Source organism: Euprymna scolopes, chromosome 6, assembly GCF_053919585.1.
Source record: "Euprymna scolopes isolate OS-2025 chromosome 6, ASM5391958v1, whole genome shotgun sequence".
In the NCBI taxonomy this organism is placed as follows: domain Eukaryota; kingdom Metazoa; phylum Mollusca; class Cephalopoda; order Sepiida; family Sepiolidae; genus Euprymna; species Euprymna scolopes.
In genome coordinates, this window is record NC_136487.1 from 119690263 (window position 1) to 119712682 (window position 22420).

Sequence of the window (22420 nt, forward strand, 5' to 3'; positions counted from 1 at the left end):
AGGCACAATCTATCGTAAAAAAGAAAGTGGCTTTCTTTTCGGACGATTCATCTCAGTAAATCCATCTTTATAAAAATGTATTAACAACGCTTGTGCGCACGGAAGCGAATTTCAGGCCTCCATCCAAAGATTCTCTGACCTCTGGAAATCTGCAAAGGAAGTATTAGAAATCTGCAAGATTGATAGAACAAAACGTTAATGCATGGTTTCTCTATGCTGTGACTTCTCAGACTTTTTTTTTTTTTTTTTCCAGTTTCAGTCTATAAAAATCTCTGATACACGGGGGAAGGGAGGCGAGTCAGTTTAAGCTGAAAATATAATACAATTTTTCATCTTAATCTTTTTTTTTTCTTTTAATTTCTAGAGGTCATCGCATCTGATGAGTTTCATGGTAGGTTTGTTAGTCTCAAGCAATGTCCAATTGTTGACAATGTCCGATGGGTGACATAAATGATGAAGAACTAACTGCAAATGGCGATCAGCCTCTTTCGAATATTAAATCGTTATAGCATCACCAGGAAGCAATTAGAATTAGTCGTTCTGCAGACAGGGGAAATGTAAGTGACATCCCAAGAAAAACAAAAAAACTGAGCAGATCTGTCTTTTAAAATGGAAATGTCCCTGCAAGGTTGGTAAAAAAAAAAGAAAAAAAAAAAACTCATCGATGAATTTGTTAACTGCTGCATTCATTTTCCGAGTTGATATCACTTTCTTTCCGCCGTCATTGGAGTGTGGATTTTTTATTCTCAATCTAAAATGAAAGCAAAGACAAAATTGTTATTATGGGGTAACTTAGGAATCACTGGCCGGATTTTGTGAAAATTCTGAAGTTGCGGGTGAATGACACATTGGAAATGCATCCGAATCCAAATAGTTGCAATCCCCCGTGCCTTGAATAAGAACAGTAACACTAGTTGCACCGACATTAATACCGTGATGTCGCAGATGGGCTTTTAGAGAATTCGAATGTCGGAATCGTTTATCGCAGTGAGTGCATGGATAAGGGAAAGAGTTCTCATGGATGCGCCGGTGTCGACGCAAATTCCGGTGGTCGCTAAACTTAGCACCACAATCTGTGCAAGCATGGGGCTTCTCACCGAGGTGGATACGTCTGTGAGACTTCATTGAACCAAGGTGATTAAACGTCTGTCCACATAGATCACACAGGTAACCCTGCATTTGGTAGCAGCTTTTCACATGGCTATGTAGTCCTCCAGCCTGGGAGAAGGTACGCTCACACTTGCTACAGCTGAAGCCCTTCACGTCGCTATGGATATGCCGGTGGTCCGTGAGGTAAGCCAACTTAGCCGCCTGAAACGTGCACGCAGGAGCATCGCACTTAAATGGTCTGTTGTCCTGGTGTTCATTGCTGTTGTGCTCGATAAAGTCGCGCTGTGTCTGACACACCTTGTTGCAATATCTGCACGTGTATTGATTCTCGGCTGTGTGCACTCGTACGTGACGTGTGTAGTCACAAAGTCGTGCATAGTTCATGCCACAGACGTGACATTTGTGAATTTCCCCTTGCTCGTGTGAGTTGAGGTGCTTTAGCAGCGCTTTCTCGTCGGCAAATGAACGTGGACATTTTGGACACTGGACAGCCCGTCTCTTACGGCGGAAGCTCCCCTCGCAATTGTCAGGCAGGTGGTCAGCGTTTGACTCAGTGTTGGTATCGTTGTTGATTTTTGTTAGCTTTTGCGGACGAGCGGCTTTACGCTTCGAGAGGGGCAGTGAATCAGTGTAGCAAGTAAACTTCTTACCTTTCATCTGATTACCTTCCTTGTTCAAGTATATCACATCACGGTAAATCTTTTTACGATTCTGGATAGAAATTTTACGCGCATTTGCTGACTGCTTGATGGGCAGTTTTTGTTCGTCGACAATTTGCAAGTCGGAGATATTTTGTTTATTGCTAATGTTTTCACTATTCTTTTTACTGTGAGATATTTTCTTCTGCAGCTGTTCGTCAACAGTACTAGCAAGGAATGGCATGTCGATGGAATTGGAACTGGTCTTTGACGCCTCTGGCAGAACTTTTTGCTCCAACCCAATGGGGAATTCAGTAGATTTTGCGTCCTTGGAAGATCTTACTAACTCTTTTTTGGGATGCTGCAAGTAGCTACTGAGCATCGGGAATTTATCATTTCTTTTCAATTTCAATGGCTGTTCGACATCTTCCGATTGCACAGATATTGAACTAGCTCTAATTTTATTTGGAACGGGGGTAGATAAAGATGATGCTACAGCTGAAGATGAAAAATAGTTATTTTCTAATGGATAGATAGAAGATGTAAGTCGATCATTATGTAACCCTAGAATAATCCTCAAATATTTATTGATGTATTCCGAAGGACTCGCATATGATACTCTTTTCGACGGACTTGCTTGCAGCATATTTCCAGCGAGGGCAAAAGTCTCGTTTGACCCAAATGATGTTTGATCGGCCACCTTCAGGTAGTCCTCACAAGCATATTCGGATTCCTTGACTCCCAGATGATATGATAACTCAAGAAGTTCCGGAACGATCTGATAGCTACATTTTATTACTCCCGTGTAAAAAAATCCAAGCAAAGTGATTACCACCTCTTTTGAGTAGGGTTTTAGATTCAGGTGGTATTTCCCTGTCTCTTCATCAAGCTTGGCCAGATCCGCAAATCGGGTGCTAAAAATCGCAAAGAGTGCAGCATGCACGTGGAAAGTCGGGGAGTTTTTACCAATGGAGATGATTAGATTACAGAAATGACGCTGCTGTTGTTGGAGACATAGGCCTTTCCACATGCACTGGACGAAGTCATCGTAGATTTGATAGAGATCATCAATAAATGAAATGTCTGAAATAAAAAAAAAAAAAACATTTTTTAAAACAATCAGCATCGTTCAAAATTTTCATGCAAACAATAATAAAAAAAATATAATAATGTAACGAGATAGCAGACAGACATAATTACCAAACATAGAAAACACAGATCTGTAGCATTCACTCCTTCTTCAATACACCACGCTTAAACATGCATACCACTAGATAGTGCTAAATTCGATTTATTTTCCTCTTATCAAAAAACATGGCGTCACTAAGAGACATGTTTTTTCGCATGGCGTCAAGTTCATTACATACTTCGATTATTACAGTCGTGTTTGTATGTGTGCGTGTATGTGTGTGTGTGTGTCTGCATGTGTCTGTATATGTGTGTGTACGCAATACAAATCACTCTAATGCTTGTTTAACCAAACTGTACCACAGCTACGCGTGGCCGGGTACAGTTACTTAAATATAAAATATCACAACTCGAACAATCATCATTGAAAAAGAAAGAGCCAAAATAAAAATAGGCTAAAATTATTTTTATTTTTCACTAAATAAATCGTAGATGTAATAATAAAAATGGTGCTTGTGCACTTATGTTACTGTGCTATTTTTTAAAATCGTATTTACAAGTTATTACAGTCGTGCATGTGTGTGTGTGTGTTTGCATATGATACAAATCATTCTAATACTTGTTTCAACCAACTTGTTTCAACATGTGGCCGGGTACAGCTAGTTATTAATAAATATCATTAAATGAAGAATCATTTTGATCTAAATTTTAAATATCACGTTTAGATAAATACAATATTAGGTCAAATTCAGTGGCCATTTTGTTTTGATTTAGCTTATTCACATAATTTTAACACATTTCAAACGTGCTTCTCTCAATTTTATGTGCTAATGCACTTACTGATCCACGCTATTTTTTAAAATCGTATTTCCACGTTTAATTAAAGTTTTATGATATGTCTTTTTATTCAATTGTAAGGTTAAAGTACAGAATAGGTACAAAACAGCTTCCCCTCCTCATGTTAAGAATGGCTTTTTAAACAATAACGTTATTATTTCAGCATGGATCACTCTCTGCATGTGTACCCAATTTTATGTGCATAATACAAAATGGATTTTAAATGGAAATCATTCCTCGTTTAGTAATATTTAACAAAAACGACATAAAACCATTTGTAGCCTATACAGAATTTTTTCATGGCGTTCTTCTCTGACATTTTAGCATTTGCTGGAAAACTTTATGTCAAACTTGTGTAACTATACAGAATTTCAAACTGAGTATTTTATGGAGGTGGATAAAAGAAAGAGTTCATTTCAAAACTTCATATATGTTTCCAAAGTTCGTAGGTTACAATGACCAAAATGTTGTGAGAAAAGTCATCAAGATAAGAATAATCGTCCGAATAATCTAAATAATACAAATACTCAATTTGTGGTAACGGTGTGGAGAGACAGAAAAATAAACAGTCATGGTTAGCATGCGTCTACTATAAGGAAATAGTGACATACAAATATAGAACCATTTGAGTGCAAAGACTACTTCCCAGCAGATTACAATATCATTGGCTTCAAATGATACATAATCGATGGCCCTATGTTGGATAATGATTACATCAGATAGTGGCCCTGTACGTGGGGCATTAGAATACAGCAACTGCCCCCCTGCAGAGGGTAAAAGTCCCTCAATGGGGGTCCTGGATATGACCATAAACTATATCCAGTGGTGAGGCCCCAGCTTGCGGGCTTTGGGGAGTGTGGAGCTACCCTTTAATTACCATTGCTCCCAGGTCCACTCTGACCCGGAGTGGCAGTACCTGTTAGGGTTCCAACTATGGGTTAAATAGAAACTGACTTGAAAACAACAAATATATTCTATCAAAAAATTTTTCTTCAAAATCTTTGGATTCGGCATTAAATAACCCGAAAAGGGTTGATATGCCGTAAAACAAAAACAACCAACCAACCAACATCAGATAGTGTTAATCTTGGCAAGAGTAGAATTAAGGGCAGTTGAAGTGGCACAAAGTTTGGGGAATAAACAAGATGGCAAGTAAGGTTGAAAATGTCAAAAAATTCGAAGTAGATTAAAACAAAAGATGTCAGGACATGGCACATGATGTCATGAATATCAGAGTTCACAGAATAGCAGAGGTTTCAGATCAGTTGGTCTATGGATGTGGCGTGAGACAGATTGTGAATAATGCTGTAATAACTGAAAGGAAACCTTTGATTATCGCCAAGAGCAAAATAACTTCCTCCCCTAAAACCCTCAGCCGTCTTTAGTCTCCTTTTCTGTAGATGTAAAAGTGAAGCAAGTAAAAAAAAAAAAAACACTCATGCATAAAAACTAATGTCAACAAATATCAACCTTTAACTGCCACAAATAGTTCATTCCATTTATTATTTTCAGTCCTCTCATATTATCCACTTTTCGACTGGCAATCAATCCATCTTAATAACATTTATCCTTTAGTGGCTTTTGACCTTGATAAGTAGTGACCCATTAGTATAATAATAATAATCATAATAATAATAATAATAATAATAAATTCTCCTTTCACTAGGATTAAGTGATGTCTTTTTTAGAGAAAACTCATTCTCGTTATTACCTCTGTCGGTGTGCAACTCCTTTGAATCCGGTTCAAATGAGGGGATTTCCTCTTTGATTGAAGGAGACTCAGAAGTTGATGGAAATCTGTGAGCGTCAGTGGCTGCTTCTTGAGAATGGTCAGATTTAAACTGCAAAAAAAAAATTTTTTTTAATAAATAAATAAAAAAAAAACACAAAAGATTATTTATTAAAATCTTTCAATATATTTTTTTTTTAATTTAAACATTACCACCACCACACCAGCATCATCATAATCAATTTAGAAACTGATTTCCAAACTATCCTATCTCTGGGCAGGTCTTTAATTATCCCTCTTCCTCTCAACTCCACCCTTATCACTTCTACCCATCCATGTTTTCCTTGGCTTTTCCCTGTGAACTGAACCTGCCACCTCAACTGTTCTATATCTACTAACTCAAGAATTTTCTTCCAGTTGATTAGAAGGTAAAATCCAATGCAAAGATAGCATTCCAGACTTACAGTAGAAAAAAAAAATTCAACGAAAAAACAGCACGCGTTCATTGGCTGACAGAATATACAGATTTCAATTTCTTTTGGACTATATCATAAACATATCATAAACATCTATGCATCTGACTATCCAACGTTTTCATTTTCTTTTGGTTTATACCATTCTCTTTTAATTTTTCTTCATCAGATCTGGACTTCATTGGAATATATTTTTAAGCTATGTCTTTCTACATTTTATCAACTTTTCATGCAAATATGATTTCTTTCACAAGTTTTCAATTTATGTGCTAACCAGCAAAATTCATAGCTTGCATATGAATATAATTTTGCTAACTACGTTTCCTCTAAGGATATGTGCCATTCATTGAAACTACATGAAATAAGGTAAAATTTTGAATTTTATTTGTATTTCTTGTTGAAAAATAAATTAATAAATATATATATATATATATATATATATATATATATATATATATATATAATGTATATAGGTATATATATATAGTTGAAAAATAAATTTGTTGTAAATTAAAATTGACAACAAATTTATTTTTCAACTATATATATATATATATATATATATACCTATATACATATATATATATACATATATACATATACATATATACATATATACAAATATATACATATATACATATATACAAATATATATATACATATATACATATATACAAATATATACATATATACATATATATATATACAAATATATACATATATACATATATACGAATATATATATTCATATATACATATATACATATATACAAATATATACATATATACATATATACATATATACAAATATACATATATACAAATATATACATATATATATACAAATATATACATATATACATTTATACAAATATATATATATACATATATACATATATATGCATATATACAAATATATACATATATACATATATATATATATATATATATACAAATATATATATATATATACATATATATATATATACATATATAAAAATATATACATATATACATATACTAGCGGGGGTACCCGGCGTTGCCCGAGTGTTTGCTTCCGGGACGGGGGGGGGGGGAGTTTTAAAAAATGTTATGGTAGGTAAGTAGGAAGGATCAAACCCGGAGTCATGAGTAAAAGTAGGAAAATAAAGTGTGAAAAAAAAACAAAAAAAACATCTGCAACGTTAACAGTTCGGCCACCAAGAAAAGTCCATTCCAGTTGTTTAGGAAAAAAAAAAAAAAAAACGACTATGGTAGGTCGGCGCGAACGTGAAAATATAATGTGAATTGTCCAGCACGCTAACCACTACGCCACAGAGCACTGCAGCTTAGTTTAGTGATTTTAAATAACTTCACATGAAAGAACTACGAAGCCAAACCGGTGTTCTCTTCTCAACTGTTCCTTGTGAACGATCCCCAAACCGTGTTAAGTGGTGGCAGGGGGAGGAGGAATTTATTGGAGAGAAAATATTTTACCACTTCCATTGATCTTAACCAATTTTGGCCGTGACTTCTCAGCAGAAAAAGTATAGAAATCTAAGATTATCGAGGAATTTGAGAAATAATAAGCCTATAACACACCTCAGATATTGTTCTGCCGTTTGTGCATATTATATTTGCATGAAATATCTTGATTTTTAATCCTATTAATGTCAAAATCAGACGGGAAAAAATGAGTTCATTTTATTTATATAGAGAAGATATATATATACAAATATATACATATATACATATATATACATATATACATACATAAGAGAGAAAAGAAACTAAAGCTGTAATTTGAAATTTACAATCAAATTTATTTTTCGACTGAATACTCTAAAAAACAATTTACAATTTGCTGATTCCTTTCTGTCCTCTGATGAGAAGAATAACAAGAATAGCATTCTTTGAAACTCCGCAGAATAAGGACTTTGTAAATTGTTTTTTAAGGTATTTGTTTTTGGGGTATTTGTTTTTTAAGGTATTTGAAATTTACAATCAAATTTATTGTTCAACATATCAAACAATAAATTTGATTGTAAATTTCAACTCATGGTTTTAATTTCTTTTCTCTTATAACAAGCTCTACTCTGTATTGTGTGTGTATTGAGCTTTTTTATTTGGTCGGGATTAAAATATCTATATATAAATACTTGGTATTTATATTAGATTGAAGTTTACCATTGCTTATATAAGGTAAACATTGCATCTCCTTTGGCATACCTTTTTTTCTGCCTCTGAGCACCACATAACAAGATGGAGGCTTATGTTAATTAATGTTTGGTTTATTTCTTTTTCAGTCTTGGTGGCTCAACTTACTTTCTTATCGGTTGTTTTCAACTCTTTTTTGCGTTTCTTTCTCTGACACACGTTTATGTCAATTTCAATATGTCTACTCCGTCCAAAATCGGAAACCAGACTGACTTGCATGTGAGAGAAAAGATATCATCCTCTCTTTCTTTCATGTTCTTTCTTTCATGTTCTCTCTTTCCTTTTCTTTCTTTCTTTCTTTCTTTCCACGTTCTCTTTCACACAAACCCGACTGACCTATTTCAGGCTGCTATCATCGACCCCATAGGGTTTGACATATGTCAGCAACTTAACCCTTGAACTTTTCTTCCACTAACCAACATGCACAGCAAAATCGCAATTTTCAACATATTGGCATAACCAGGGAAAGATTACATATCAATGGCATTCATAGGTACTTAATTTCCTTCCGTTCATAAGTTAATTACCAATGGCCTGGTGGAAAAGTGCTAGCCTGCAAAGTCAAAGGTGGTGTTTTTGCAGTAATTATCACTAAATCAGCAAGAAATAATTTGCTGATTTCTTTCTGTCCTCTGATGAGAAGAATAGCAAGAATAACATTCTTTGAAACTCTGTGGAATAAGGACTTTGTAAATTGATTTTCGGCGTATTCCGTCAAACAATACATTTTGATTACAAATTTCAACTTACAGTTTAAATTTTCTTTCTCATATATATATATATATATATATATATATATATATATATATATATATATATATATATATATATATTAGAGGGAATTAGACCTGGAGTCTAAAGAGCAGAGTTTATTTTAATGTATTAGTAAATGTATTAATACCATTAAGAGAAAACAGTGCCCATTTCACTGTAGATATATAATAAGCTCAATAGGTATAGATATCTTAGAGCTATATTAATATTGAGTAAAACGATTCATAATTGTGAATTAAAAATCAGTTTTAAAAAGAAAAACAAAATCAACTAGATTGTAAGATCGTTTCAGAAACGATGATCATTTTATTTAAATTGACAATGAATGTTGACAATAGTTTGACAAAAGTTTTGTCCTTTACAAACAAAGTCTCCTCATCAGCAAAAATGGGGGGGGGGCATTTAAAGACATAAAAATAAAACTAGCATTTTAGTCGTGAGTAAGGCAGATATTCCTTTTTTATCTCCATTATAAAATCTGTTTCAATTTCAGTCAGTCTATTTTTTGGCATGCTGTTATATTTTGTCTTATAATTAGAATCCTAATATATATATATATATACTAGCATGGGTGCCCGGCATTGCCCGGGTATTTGGAGGTGTATGCTGACCCCCCAAAAAACCCAAAAAACGGTCAATTTTTTTAACTTTGACCCCTATTATGACCTCTTAAAATTTATTGTTTTGGGCTCAAATCAAGTTATTAAGTTAGATCCATGTTCAAGGAACCTATATCTAAAATTTCAAGTGTTTAGACACAAAATTCTCGAAGGAGTTTGGTAGAGTTCTCAAAGGGCGAATCGTTTAACTTTGACCCCTTAATTGCTAAATTTCTGGCCGAAAACCAATCACATTGATTTTCCCAAATCTCAGTACCCTGTATATCAAATGTCAAGTCTGCAGACTTAAAATTGACAGAGTTATTGCGTAGGGAAATGTACACACACAGACAGACACGCAGATACACAGATAGACAAATACACAGACGCGTTCACTTTTATATATATATGGTGGGGCAGAGCAACTTGCTTATTTAAATTTAGGACCCTAAAGCGATGGTTGCTCCAAGGATGATAGGAATGGACTTATTTGAGAGGATGGTGTTTAACGTTGGATTATTAACGGGCTTTATTTATTTTTATTTTTTGTTTATTTTTCAGGAATCTCAGTTAGCATCATGGAGTGGATGAAGTTGGAACGCGCTTTCGCTGCTGAGGCATTTTTTTCAAGATGTCGCTCAATCGTTGCAACGCAACATGTATTCCATAGACATTTCAATATTGTGCCCCCCTCCCCCCCCCCGGTCATGTTCCTGGCCGGCAGTCGATTGTTTCATAGGTAAACAATTTCAGGAAAACGAGTGATGTAAAGAAAACCTGGCTTCCGATGAACAGCAAGGTCACCCCAAAACATTGACTCGGTGAGATAATCTGTTTTGAGATCTTCCTGACAGTCTGCCCACAAGCACGCATCTGCCCTTCGGTTGTCAGCTCATTCTATGAAACGAATCCTCCATGAAGAATTGAAATGCCATCCCTACAAATTGGTTATGATGCAAGAACTTAATCCACGCGATTTAATTGCTCAGGAAAATGCCTGAGAACACACTTGTTTTCTTCAGTGATGAGGCTGACTTCCATCTTTCGGGATCTGTAAATAAGCAAACCATGTGCTATTGGAGTCCTGAAACCCCCCAGAGCACTTCATCAATGTCCTCTAAACACACTACGTGTAAATGTTTGGTGTGGACAATCCCGAGTCCGTATAATTGGCCCATGGATTTTTGAAGAAAACAAACAGGCAGTATCAGCAACATCTGACCGTTATGTCAACATGATAAATTCCCAGAGCACTTCATCTACTTGAGGGAGGATCTGCATTGGCCAACACGGTTCCCTGATTTATCACTGTGTGACTAATTTTTATGGGGATATCTGAAATCAATTGTTTACAACGATTGTCCTAGCATCTTGACTCACCGGAAGAACAACATTCATCAAGCTGTTGCTAACACACCCATTGATATGTTGGAAAGAGTTCACCGAAACTTCAGTTCGATTAACTCATTGTATATCTTACGGATATCATCTTTAAAACTGGTAAATATATATATATATATATATATATATATATATATATATATATATATATATATATATATATATATATATATAAACAGTAATCAGTAGCATCTGCTTGATCAACAAAGCTAGTAGCAGTTGTGAATCATTACTACTGCTTACAATGCACACATATACATCTTTCCAGTTGACAAACTTTCTCACTTACAAACACAAAAGGTATTTTACACGCACACACACAAACAACACACACACACACACAACACACGCACACACACACGACACAAACTCTTGCTAATGCTCGCACACACAAAACACATTCAATGTCTTTTCTTCTTTTTTTCATATTTGTTACGTTTGTTTGCATTTAGTTTGTTGCTAGATCATTTGTATTTTATTCTACTTTTGTCGTTTATTTTTATGGCGACAAGTGTGGGACAGAAAAGGATGGGAAAGTCCATTAGACTTGAGCAGGGTACTTTGAAAGGGAAGCCATGTATTTTGGAATTTAAATAAATTGTTTGTGACACCAATCCCATTACTTTTAAGACCGACCTCATCATTCGATAAAATAAACAAATTAAATACATAAACTTAGTCATTTGTATTATTTGGATCCTTTAGATTTTTTAGATTTTTTCTTCTCATCTTGAGTGTTATTTTCACAACGTTTCTGTCGATGTAACATCCAACTTTCTTTAGGTGTATCTTTTCAGGAATCTTTCTGTCAAACTCGGGAATCTGCTCGGTATCAGCCATGGTTGGTTAAAACTCCTAAGTACCTGCTACAAGTCTCTCACTCCTGGACAGGGTTCAAAAGAGAGTCGCCAACCTGAACTATCATTCACGGTTCAACCACTGTCCCATCAGCGAAATGTTTCATCACTCTGCATGTTTTACAAGTATTTTAATGGTGGATGATCTGGCAAACTACAAGCCCTTGTACCCCTTCAACGTAAATACCCCCAACAAACCTGACAAGCAGCAAAGTCCCACCCCTACACAGTAGAAATCCCTAGATGTAAAAAGGCCTTCTACTCTAATAGTTTCTTCCCCAGAACTGCTAGACTCTGGAACTTCCTTCTGGGTTCATGTTTTCCCAACTGTACTGACATGCAGAAGTTCAAATGTAATGTGAATAGACATCTTGCTGCTTGTCTCCCTACATAGTATCCCCGCAACTACTTCCCCCGATAGTAGCCCTAACCCTGCATTAAAGTGGCACTGTGCCTTTTTTGGGTGAAACTGGAATTTAAAAAAAAAAAGTAATTCACAATTGTATTTTGAGTGTCGCCTGCACTGATGATGGAACCTTCAACCTCCAGAAGAGTGTAACTTACAGTTGAATTTTACCAAGTATTTTATCCACCATGCCAGAGGTTCTTGGGTTGAAGGTTCAATCCTCAATGTGGGTGACATCACAAATACAATTGCAAATTACTTAGGACTTCTACCCAGTCATGGTTAACGGAACAAGAGCATACTACCCCAGTGGCTTAAATAAAGAGTTTCATTCAAAGTTCCGTTCCGTGCAGATACTTAAGTTTGGCAGAAAGATTCCCGAGTTTGACAAAATACATCTAAAGAAGGTCAGAGGTGACATCAACCGAAACTTTGTGAAAAAAAACACACAAGATGAGAACAGCAATTTAAATAATGGAAACGATATGCATTATCAATCCTCATCTCAAAAGTTCAGAAACAGAATTAATCTTCTGAAAAGATTCTATTTAAAATTCTGTGCAGATTCCCTTCTGAATTCGGCAAGATAGACCTTCAAAAAGTCAGAGGTTAGTTTGGTTTGGTTTGGTCATTTTGTTTCATGGCATATCAACCTTTTTGGGGGTTATTTAATGCCGAATCCAGTTATTTTGAAAATAGTATTCCTGTTGCATCCAATTAATTTGTAGAAGGTTTTTATTCTTCAACCACTTTGTATCTTCAATCGCTGGTTTGTAGTGTTTGTTTATTTTATAGTAGATTTTATCGTTTTTTGTTCACTGCTCTGCAGAACATGAATGAGTTTTGTAATGGGAAAGAGAAAAGGTTACATTATTAATGTTTGGTACATTTTAAGTTAGGAAATCAGTCAAGAAGTGGGGGAGATAGACAGAGAAAGGGGAAACAAGAAGGAAAAGAGGGAAAAGGTGGGTTGTTATTTTCGTTTTGGGTTTTACAGGACATAATTAAGTTTTGCAAAGGGAAGTAGAAAAACAAAAAACACATCGACATTAGGTGCATTTCGTCTCAGGGAGCCAATATCTTCAGACAGCCTGATCTGGTAGTACCAAAGTCAGAGGTTACATTAACCGAAACATTGTGCCAATAACACTTAATATCAGAACAATGATCTGAATAATTCAAATATCTCAAAAATTAAAAAACAGAATTAGGCATCTTGAAGAATTTACCTTATCAGTCATGTGTTTCTGTTCCAGTTTCCGTTTCTCGATCGCAATTATAGCCTTCTGTTTCTGGAGCAGCTTGTTGCAGATGTTCAGCATTTCCTCCATGCCCAGGTGACGTGCCAGTCGTCTCAGGTCGGGCAGCACTTGGCTTGAACATTTTACAATACCCGTGTACAGAAATGCCAGTGCCGTGAGGATCGTCTCCCGGGTGAAGTCCTTCAAGTTCAGGCAGTAGTTACCTGTGTCGTCATAGTTGGCAACATTGAAGAACTTTGAGCAGAAGTTAGCAAAGATGCACGCATGAGCAACTATGTGAGGTTTCCGAATGTTCGAGCGGCTCTCTTTCGGGTTGTATGTTTGTAGAAGTAAGAAGCAGAATTCACCGTCCTGTTGCTGTCGTTGTAGACCCTCCCACACATGACGGATATAGTTGTCGTAAATGTGGAACAAGTCCTCTAGTGTTGAGGAAGGGCCTATCAGGGGTGACTCTGGCTCCTCTGTCAAAAAAGAAAAAGAAAAAAATATATTTATTATAGCATGCATTGACATCGGAATCATACAAAACAAACTACTAAAGGAAATATAGTATAATATATACAAATACAAAAATACATAAAATATATATAAATATATATAAAAATATATATAAAATATATGCATAAAAATAAAAAATATATATAAAAATATATACAAAATAAAATAATAAAAATATAGAAAAAATATATATAAAATAAAAATAATAATAAAATATATATAAAATATATAAAACATAAAAATAAAATAAAAATAAAAATAAAATTAATAAATATATAAAAAATATATATCTCTACAATTATATAAATGCAACTTTGTCTCTGTGTGTGTTCTGTACAGAATTCACTATTTAAGTGATTCTTATGAATTTTGGAAAACAGCTGCTTGGCATAAAGGGTTCAAATACGAGCTATATTTAGGTTTATTTGGACCCTTTACGCTTAGCAGCTGTGTTTCAAAATTCATAATAATCACTTCAGTAGTTTAGGAATGAATCCTGTACATGCACATACATAAACAAATACATATGCCTAACTTTATATAAACAGTGATGGGGGACAATTTCTAAAATATTTCTCCCCGATCAGGAAAATTATTTTTAAAGGTAAATTTCAAAAGCTAAGTCTATAAAGCAATTTTTTTTTTTGCTAATAGAGTCATTAAGTTGCTTTTATATATTGAAACATAACCCATAATATATTAAAATAGCTGTACCAGACCACACGTTGCTGTGGCTCAGTTTGGTTTAAGCAAGTATTAGAGTGATTTGCACACACACACACACACACACACACACACACACACACACACACACACACACACACACACATGACTGTAATAACTTGTAAATACGATTTTTAAAAATAGCACGGTAACATAAGTGCATAAACACCATTTACCATTTTATTATTAACATGTACGAATTACTTCATGAAAAATAAAAACAATTTTAGCCTATTTTTATTTTAGCTGCTTCTTTTTCAATGATGACCGTTCGAGTGGTGATATTTTATATTAAAATAGCTGCATGTGGCCACACGTTGCTGTGGCTCAGTTTGTTTAAACCAAGTATTATAGTAATTTGTATTGTACACACACACACACACACACGCATGCACATGCACACACATATGCACACGCACACACAAACACGCCTATAATAATCTAAGTATGCAATGAACTTGACACCATGCGCAAAAGCATGTTTCTTAGTGACGCCATGTTTTAATTTTAGTAACTGTTCGTTTATTCATAAAAATCGAATTCCAGAATATGAGAAATTACAGCGCTCAGCCAATTAGAATAGACGGACTTTGGTAAGGGAGCCATTATTATTTATGAATCGGAAATCGGAAAGATTATGTTATGCCTATGTGTCTATAAGCCAATTACGATGGGTGCAATCACAGTATCTGTGGAAAATGTAGAATTGGTCCCGGTGACAATCCTCATCCGTTTAGGATAAAATAGTTAGAGAGCAAAGTAGGAACTCCTGTCTCTAAAGATGTTTCCATTGTGATGGTGCTGCTCGTCAGCTGTAATGTAGCATTTTATTATCACGACTGAATGTGTTTAAAATGGTGTTCAACAGCTACATTAGATATTGGCTATTAGGCTGGATGTATTGAATTTCTATGTGGCATCTTTTGTTGCAAACCTACGATACTTTGGTCCAGAAGAGAATTTCTGCAGTCATTTTATTATATACAAAATTAAGACGGAAGTCACAAATTCAACGAGAAAGAAAGTAATACATATTCACTTCATTTGAGCCGAGTAGTGTTTTACATGTTTGAACTATACACTGTCTTTAATGAGAAAAATAGTAAAGCTTCATTTCTATTTCTAGAGTGACGTCAGTGAAGAGTTCTAATAAACGGAAATAACTTATAACGTTCTATTACGGCTGCTTGATTAGGTTATGGTGTCGAACATGTTTAGATGGAATCAGATGAATTCAGAAATAATGATGACATTGAGAGAAGTGTTGGATGAAAAATTCTTCTGTATTTTGATATTGTATTCATGTATATTTGTTCATAGCGTTTGATTTAGTTGTTTTGTTTTCCAACATATCAGGCTATTTAATCCGGAATTCAGTAATTTTAAGATATCTCCCAATATTTAATCAGAGTTTTTGGTTTGGTCGTTTTTAACTTTGCAGAACATGATTGAGTTTTGCAAAGGGAAAGGAAAAAAAAACAATAATATCAATGTTTATGGCATTTCAGGTCAGGAGACCAGTATCTTCAGACAGTCTAGTCTGATAGCACCAGGAGGAAAAGATTTGAAAATTTAGGGTTGACTACTTTACAAAAAAAAAAAAAAAAAAATGAGAAGTGATACAGTTAAAATTTTCATATAATTAACCAGAAGAATACCCGACCCACGAGATTATTCCCCGAAAAAGAACAGTTTTGCACCACTTTTATTTGCCCAATGATTTCAAAGCGTCGAATAAACTTATATATCTTTTTTCTTTCTTTCTTTCTATCTCTCTGCATATTTCTCTCTAACCGTTTCTTTTATTCCTCTCTCTCTCTCTCTCTCTCTCTCTCTCTCTCTCTCTCTCTCTGCATGTCAGTTGTTTCACAGCCAACTTAGGTCAATCGTCGGTTTTACTATTTATGTCTGCCAACATTATTATTTATTTATTTATTAAGAAAACAAAAATAGAATTAATTCAAAAAAAAATAATTTGTGTGTTGTTCCTGCGTTAAATTAAATAAACATCACGTTGTTTCGTTTGTTTTTTTATTTAAGATTTAGTCTGAACATCTTTGTCAAATTTAAACAATGAGGTATTTTTTTAGTTGTTTTTGTTTCAGAGTTAGGAGACAATATGAAAAAATTCGAGAAGTTATTTTGGCGAATATCTTTTTACGTTCATATTCGAATTCTATATAATCTTTACAATTGAAACTTGACTAAATCTGCTTCTTCATCATCATTATCGTCGTCGTCGTCGTCGTCATCATCATCATCATCATTATCATTATTATTATTATTATTATTTCAGATACCGCAAGAATATTTCAGACACATTGGGTAGATGGGCACAAATTGCTCGAATGAGAATGAGAATCAGAGGTTGCTCAAAACGACAGGCTAAAATTACCTAAATAGATAATTAGAATTAGCGACCAGAGTTTAGGCTATTTTGTCGTCTGTTGGCTGAGGAATGGCGTCGTGCATTTCTAGGAGATCTACTACCAGGCTTTGTCTACTCATCATTTGAGAAGTTCACCGTTTATTGCTAATCGTATGAGGAGCCCCAACCGAGGAATGCCGATGGGGCTGTCCAGGCATTTTTTGCAAGCCAATGCTCTTCTTCTGGGGTACTGGTTTTTCAAACTCCACCGTTCCCAATCTTGTACCACATCTTCCCGCCAGGGGAAAGAGATAAACATTGAGAATTAGCAGCGGCAGCAAAAGCAGCAACAGCAACTGTCGTGCCTTATTGTGTCTGGTTGTGTTGACGGGCATAAATAGAAAAACCTACCAATCATTTTTTTTTGTTGTTAGTATGCATTGCTCCGTTTATACTAGATCTCGAAAAAATCCAATAATTCTCGAAACCGATTTTAAATGTTAGTCATTCTCAAAACCGGTTTTAACCGGTTTTTGCAGATATAGATCAGACAACCACCCACCCGCTATGCCAAACTTTTTTTTTTTTTCTATTCCCTATTTTTGATTTTCTATTGTTGTTTTTTTAATTTATATCAATCAGACGTCAAACTGTTCAGATTAAAAAAAAATGTATTTTTTCAAAGTTTCCAGTGGGGATGGGAACCATTTCATCATTTAAGTTTATAATAAAACGATCCCCTAATGCGATCGGATACCCTAATGGGGCTGGATCTAACCTTTAAAAGTTTAGAATTTAAAAATTAATTTCATTCGTGCACCATTTTTAATACCGCATATGCAAGGGTGTAAAACTTTAAAATATAATCCGGTTTATGAATATACACATCTTTGCACTGTTGTAGTCATAAATAAAAACTTATTTTCTCTTTCGAAGAACCACCCTTGTTAGACAACTTGGTCACACACCGACCAATCAGCTTGCAGGGTGCGTTGATTTCATCTGAACCATGAAGGACTATTTCAGCCCTTTTGGGAATGACAGTCAGTCACCAGAAAGATTCTTGAAAATAATGAGGAAAGACGCCTCTATTCTCTCTCTCTCTCTCTCTCTCTCTCTCTCTCTCTCTCTCTCTCTTCTCTTCTCTTCCTGTCCATTGGCATCTCAAGCGTCGACTATCTTCGCCTAAAGATAACTGCTGAAAAACCTACAACCCAAAGAACTTTCTATTTTTCTTTTCCATACTCGACTTACTTCCACACATACCAAAAACTGAATGTAATTAAATAAAAACTTCCGTTACTATTATATGAAAAATAAAAAATGCTTTTCCTTTTGTGCGATGTTTTTTTACATACTAGAAATTGCTTGTTTTTATGGAAATCGCTACAGACAAGGCATGGAGCTACTTGGTGTAATGAACTAAAAAAAAAAAAACTATTTCACGAATATCAAACGATGTCGGTAACTGAATTAATACTTTCCTTGTTGTACAAAACGGTTTTGTTTTCCCTTTCGTACGACAGTTTTCGTAATTTCCAAATAAGATATAGGTTTTGGTTTTTAGCACTCACTAATAAAATCAGCTCTTTTAAGTGTTGACCGGACATTAAAAAAATATATTTTCTGGGATACGAAACCTCAAAAAGAGCTCACAAAGAGAATGAAATAAAAATTGCACTGAAAATAAATAAATAACACGAGTAATTATTTTTTGTTTTCATTTTTAGAAGAGTTCGACTCATGATAAAAGGAGACCATCACGAAATTTATTCAACTTTTGCGGGACTTTTGCAGCAACAAAAAAAAAAAAAAAAAAAAAAAAAAAAACGGAACATTTATTGATTTAAATGTTCTTTTTTTAAACTAACGCTTTCTTTTAATTACATTTTCAAATAATGATTATTTCCATACCTTTCAGAATATTCCAAACTGACTGTTTTAATTTATTTCGAAATTGTAATTAAATTATTGGGTTGTTTTTGTTTGTGTGTGGGGGGGGTTTAATAACATTTACTTCAATAAACGTTCTGGTAATTATAGTTTTATGTTGTGCTATTGCGTTACTCTATTAATGTATTTGTGTTGATTTACCAAAAGATTTCGCTAAAGCTCATTACATTTTGTGATTACCTCCCCTTATTCCAAGTCGAACTTTTCAAAAATGAAAACAAAACTAAAATTCAGAAGTGTCGATTAATTTGTTTTTCTGAAAATAATTCAATTTTGAAAGTATTTTAATTTGTGCACCGTTTTCAACATAGATCAATCGAATCTATGATTTGAAACGTTACACTATTGTAGGCTACGACAGTTGACTTATTATAAAGAAATGAATCTACATAACATCTATTATATGAAGAAGGGCAGCTGTCTGTGTATATGTATGCTTGTATATCTGCATGGCCAACTAAAATTAAAATAAAAAATATGTACTCAACAAATAGCCACAACGTTGGTATATTCATTGCCAGCATTGCCCTGGCTGAATAATATCTAAAATTAAAAACATTCATTCTTTGGTGGTCAACTGAGACATTTTTCATCTGAGGAGAGGGTCAGTTATGCTATTCAGCTATTTTATGTGATAAAATAAAGTAACTTTGTCTTTTATTATCGAGGAGGTTCTTCCCGTATGCCGACCCATTCCTCAAGGAATCTACACAAGAGTTGTCTGTGTTTATATGTGTACTATTGCTATTACATACCTTTTCAACCGCTAACCAAAGGGATGTAATTCTGATTTTTTGCATAGAATTATTTTCTCTATGCTGACTTAATTCGTGTGTGTGTGTGTGTGTGTGTGTGTGTGTCCAGAGAGAGGAATGAACTGAGTGAATGAAAAGTAAGGGGCGAGGGCAGAGGTATGAAAACGTAGGGTTGGTGTGTAAGAGAGAAAGAGAGATATAAAGAGAGGCAAAGTTTTCATAGAAATATGTTACACATTTGCCTCGGACAATAACGGATAACCCTGCTAGTAACATCTAAAACACTGATCACCATAGAAGAAAAGGCTTTTTGTGAGAAGAGTGCAGCCTCGGAAGCAAAATGTATATTTCACATACCCAATCACTCAATATCAAAAACGTCGCACAAGTAAAACTATATGGTTCAAATTCATTCAAATGGGAAGAAAAATCAGCTGACTTACAACTAACAACGTTCCCAGCTGAGTTTTCCCTCGACTCCAAAGCCACTGAAGTCTATGCTACTCTCTGTTGTACCATACTGAACCGAAACCGTACTAATTCTAAATGGCATGTACCGGCTTCCTCTGAAGGAAGAAGTTTCATGGGAGTATGAAATTCAGTTGCACATACATCCCGATCAGGAGGAGATGACATTAGGATTTTGCAGCTCTTTCGGGAAGGAGTCGATGTCCTCCTGCATATGTAACAAAGCCGCAAAGATGTATATAACAGCAGCGGCAGCTCACGTATGCAAATAACCAAGCTGTGATGCAAGTTGACGTCACAGCAAAGGAAGAGAAGGGAAAGAAAAGCACAGAGAGATTTTGAACCACATGGGCGGAGACAGCAAGGTGAAGCACGTGCTAGCGACAGAGAATGGAAAAACCCGAGTGGCAACGACCAGACTTGAGCAGACATGTCGAGGCAGGAGGAGAAAAGGTATGTGTTCAACACAGCAGAGTTTTGTTAACCACATGGTGAACTAAGAGATTTGTGAAATAAAGACGCTGGCATAGTTTGGAAAGTAACATGAATAAATGCCATTAATTTCAACATCTATTATATGGAGGGCAGCTGTCTGTGTGTATTTATGCTTGTATGTCTGCATGTCCAACTAAAAGTTTGGAAAGTACCATGAATAAATGCCATTAATTTCAACATCTATTATATGAAGGGCATCTGTCTGTGTGTATGTATGCTTGTATGTCTGATTGTCCAACTAAAAAGAAAAAAAAATGTACACAACAAATAGCCACAACGGAGGAAAACGGAAGACAGTTTCATCAGATCCATATTAAAATGTAACAGACACGTTACACATACAGCGCCTAGTATTCCCAAATGGTCACCCATCTAGCACTGACCAGGCTCAACGTTGCTTAACTTTGGTGATCTAATAGAAATCGGTGTCTCAACATGATCATGCAGTATGTTTTCTGTTGGCTAAGGTATGATATTTTGCAGTTTCCAAGTGGTTCATCTTCCCAGCCTTTGCATTCTCACTCTTTTAGAAGGAATTAGGTTAATGTTAATCGCCTGAGGAGCCCCTGCCGGGTAATGCCGATAATGCTGACTAGGTATTTTTTATAGGCCAGAATGCTCTTTCCTAAGGGTGCTGGCTTTTCAAATCCAACTTTCCTGACCTTTTGTCACATCTTCCTGCTGTGAGAAGGCGATAAACATCCCGTTCCCTTGGTCTGTTTAAAAAAAAATAGCTGTAACCTCCAAATTCTAAAAGTCGGCAAAGGGAAGAAAATGAAAATATGTCGGGGAAAATGAGAATTGATAGGTCGCGGTGTACAGTACAACCCCGGGATACGGCATTAAAAATTCGTAATAAAATATAGTACAGTATATCATGCACATGTATATAATCAAATAACATTATAAATAATACCGTAAGGCGGGGCAAATACCGTAGCCAGGGTCCGGAAAACATCGTATTCCACACCGTAACCTGAAAAACCCGTATCCTAAGGACACCGTATCCCAGGGTTCTGCTGTACTTGAATGAAACAGATAGCATCAGCTAACTAAAGACAGAAAGGGGAAACAATAGAGAAAAGCTGCAATGACAATGCATGAAGTCACTTCATGTAAGGAGGTAAAAAAATTAAAAAAAAACAAACTAATCAACAATAAGTGTTAGATAGATCCCTACCCAGAAAACAGCAATTCTCCTTCATTTGTCATAAAACATCATTACGTAATGTTAGGACTAAATGACAAAATAAGGGAAGCTAGAGTTACGAGGCTTGCTGAAAGAAACCCTAAGGTTTTAGAAAGTTTTAATATCCATTTTCACAAATCGGTTTCATTTTGAGTGATTGTTGTATGAAAACTGGTTTTCTAAAATCGATTTCGATCCCTAATTTATATTGAGTTTTTGGTCTTTTTAAAAAGTAAACTAACTGGTCGGATCATTCATTAGCGGTGTCTGTCTTTGTAAAGATAGTTTCAATCGTAATACTTTTTTTTATTGTATTTATTTTGAATAAAACTATGATTTAATTCAGTCTTTATGCCTGTGTTTGCAAAGATACGCCGATCTCACATGCATTTTTATTTCACGTATTTTGAATAAAACTATAATTCAATTGTGTTTATATCTGTCATTGTAAAGAAGCTTCAATCCCAATACATTTTTAATTAAACAATGATTTCGTTTATTGTTTTATGTTTTGTTATATGTTTTGTATTCTAATTAGAATTTATATATATATATATATAT

General features: G+C 34.9%; 1 protein-coding gene across 1 annotated transcript in view; it reads right to left on the reverse strand.

Moving 5' to 3' along the window:
• Nucleotides 1–232: 232 nt before the first annotated feature.
• Nucleotides 233–22420, reverse strand: part of LOC145277914 (uncharacterized) — a 143349-nt gene continuing 121161 nt past the window's right edge. The window contains exons 2-4 of the mRNA XM_080129972.1: nt 13378–13871; nt 5425–5554; nt 233–2831 (exon numbers count right to left, since the gene is read on the reverse strand). Coding sequence (XP_079986098.1) covers nt 793–2831; nt 5425–5554; nt 13378–13871 — 2663 coding nt within the window. The 3' untranslated portion in view covers nt 233–792. The remainder of the gene's footprint in view (nt 2832–5424; nt 5555–13377; nt 13872–22420) is intronic.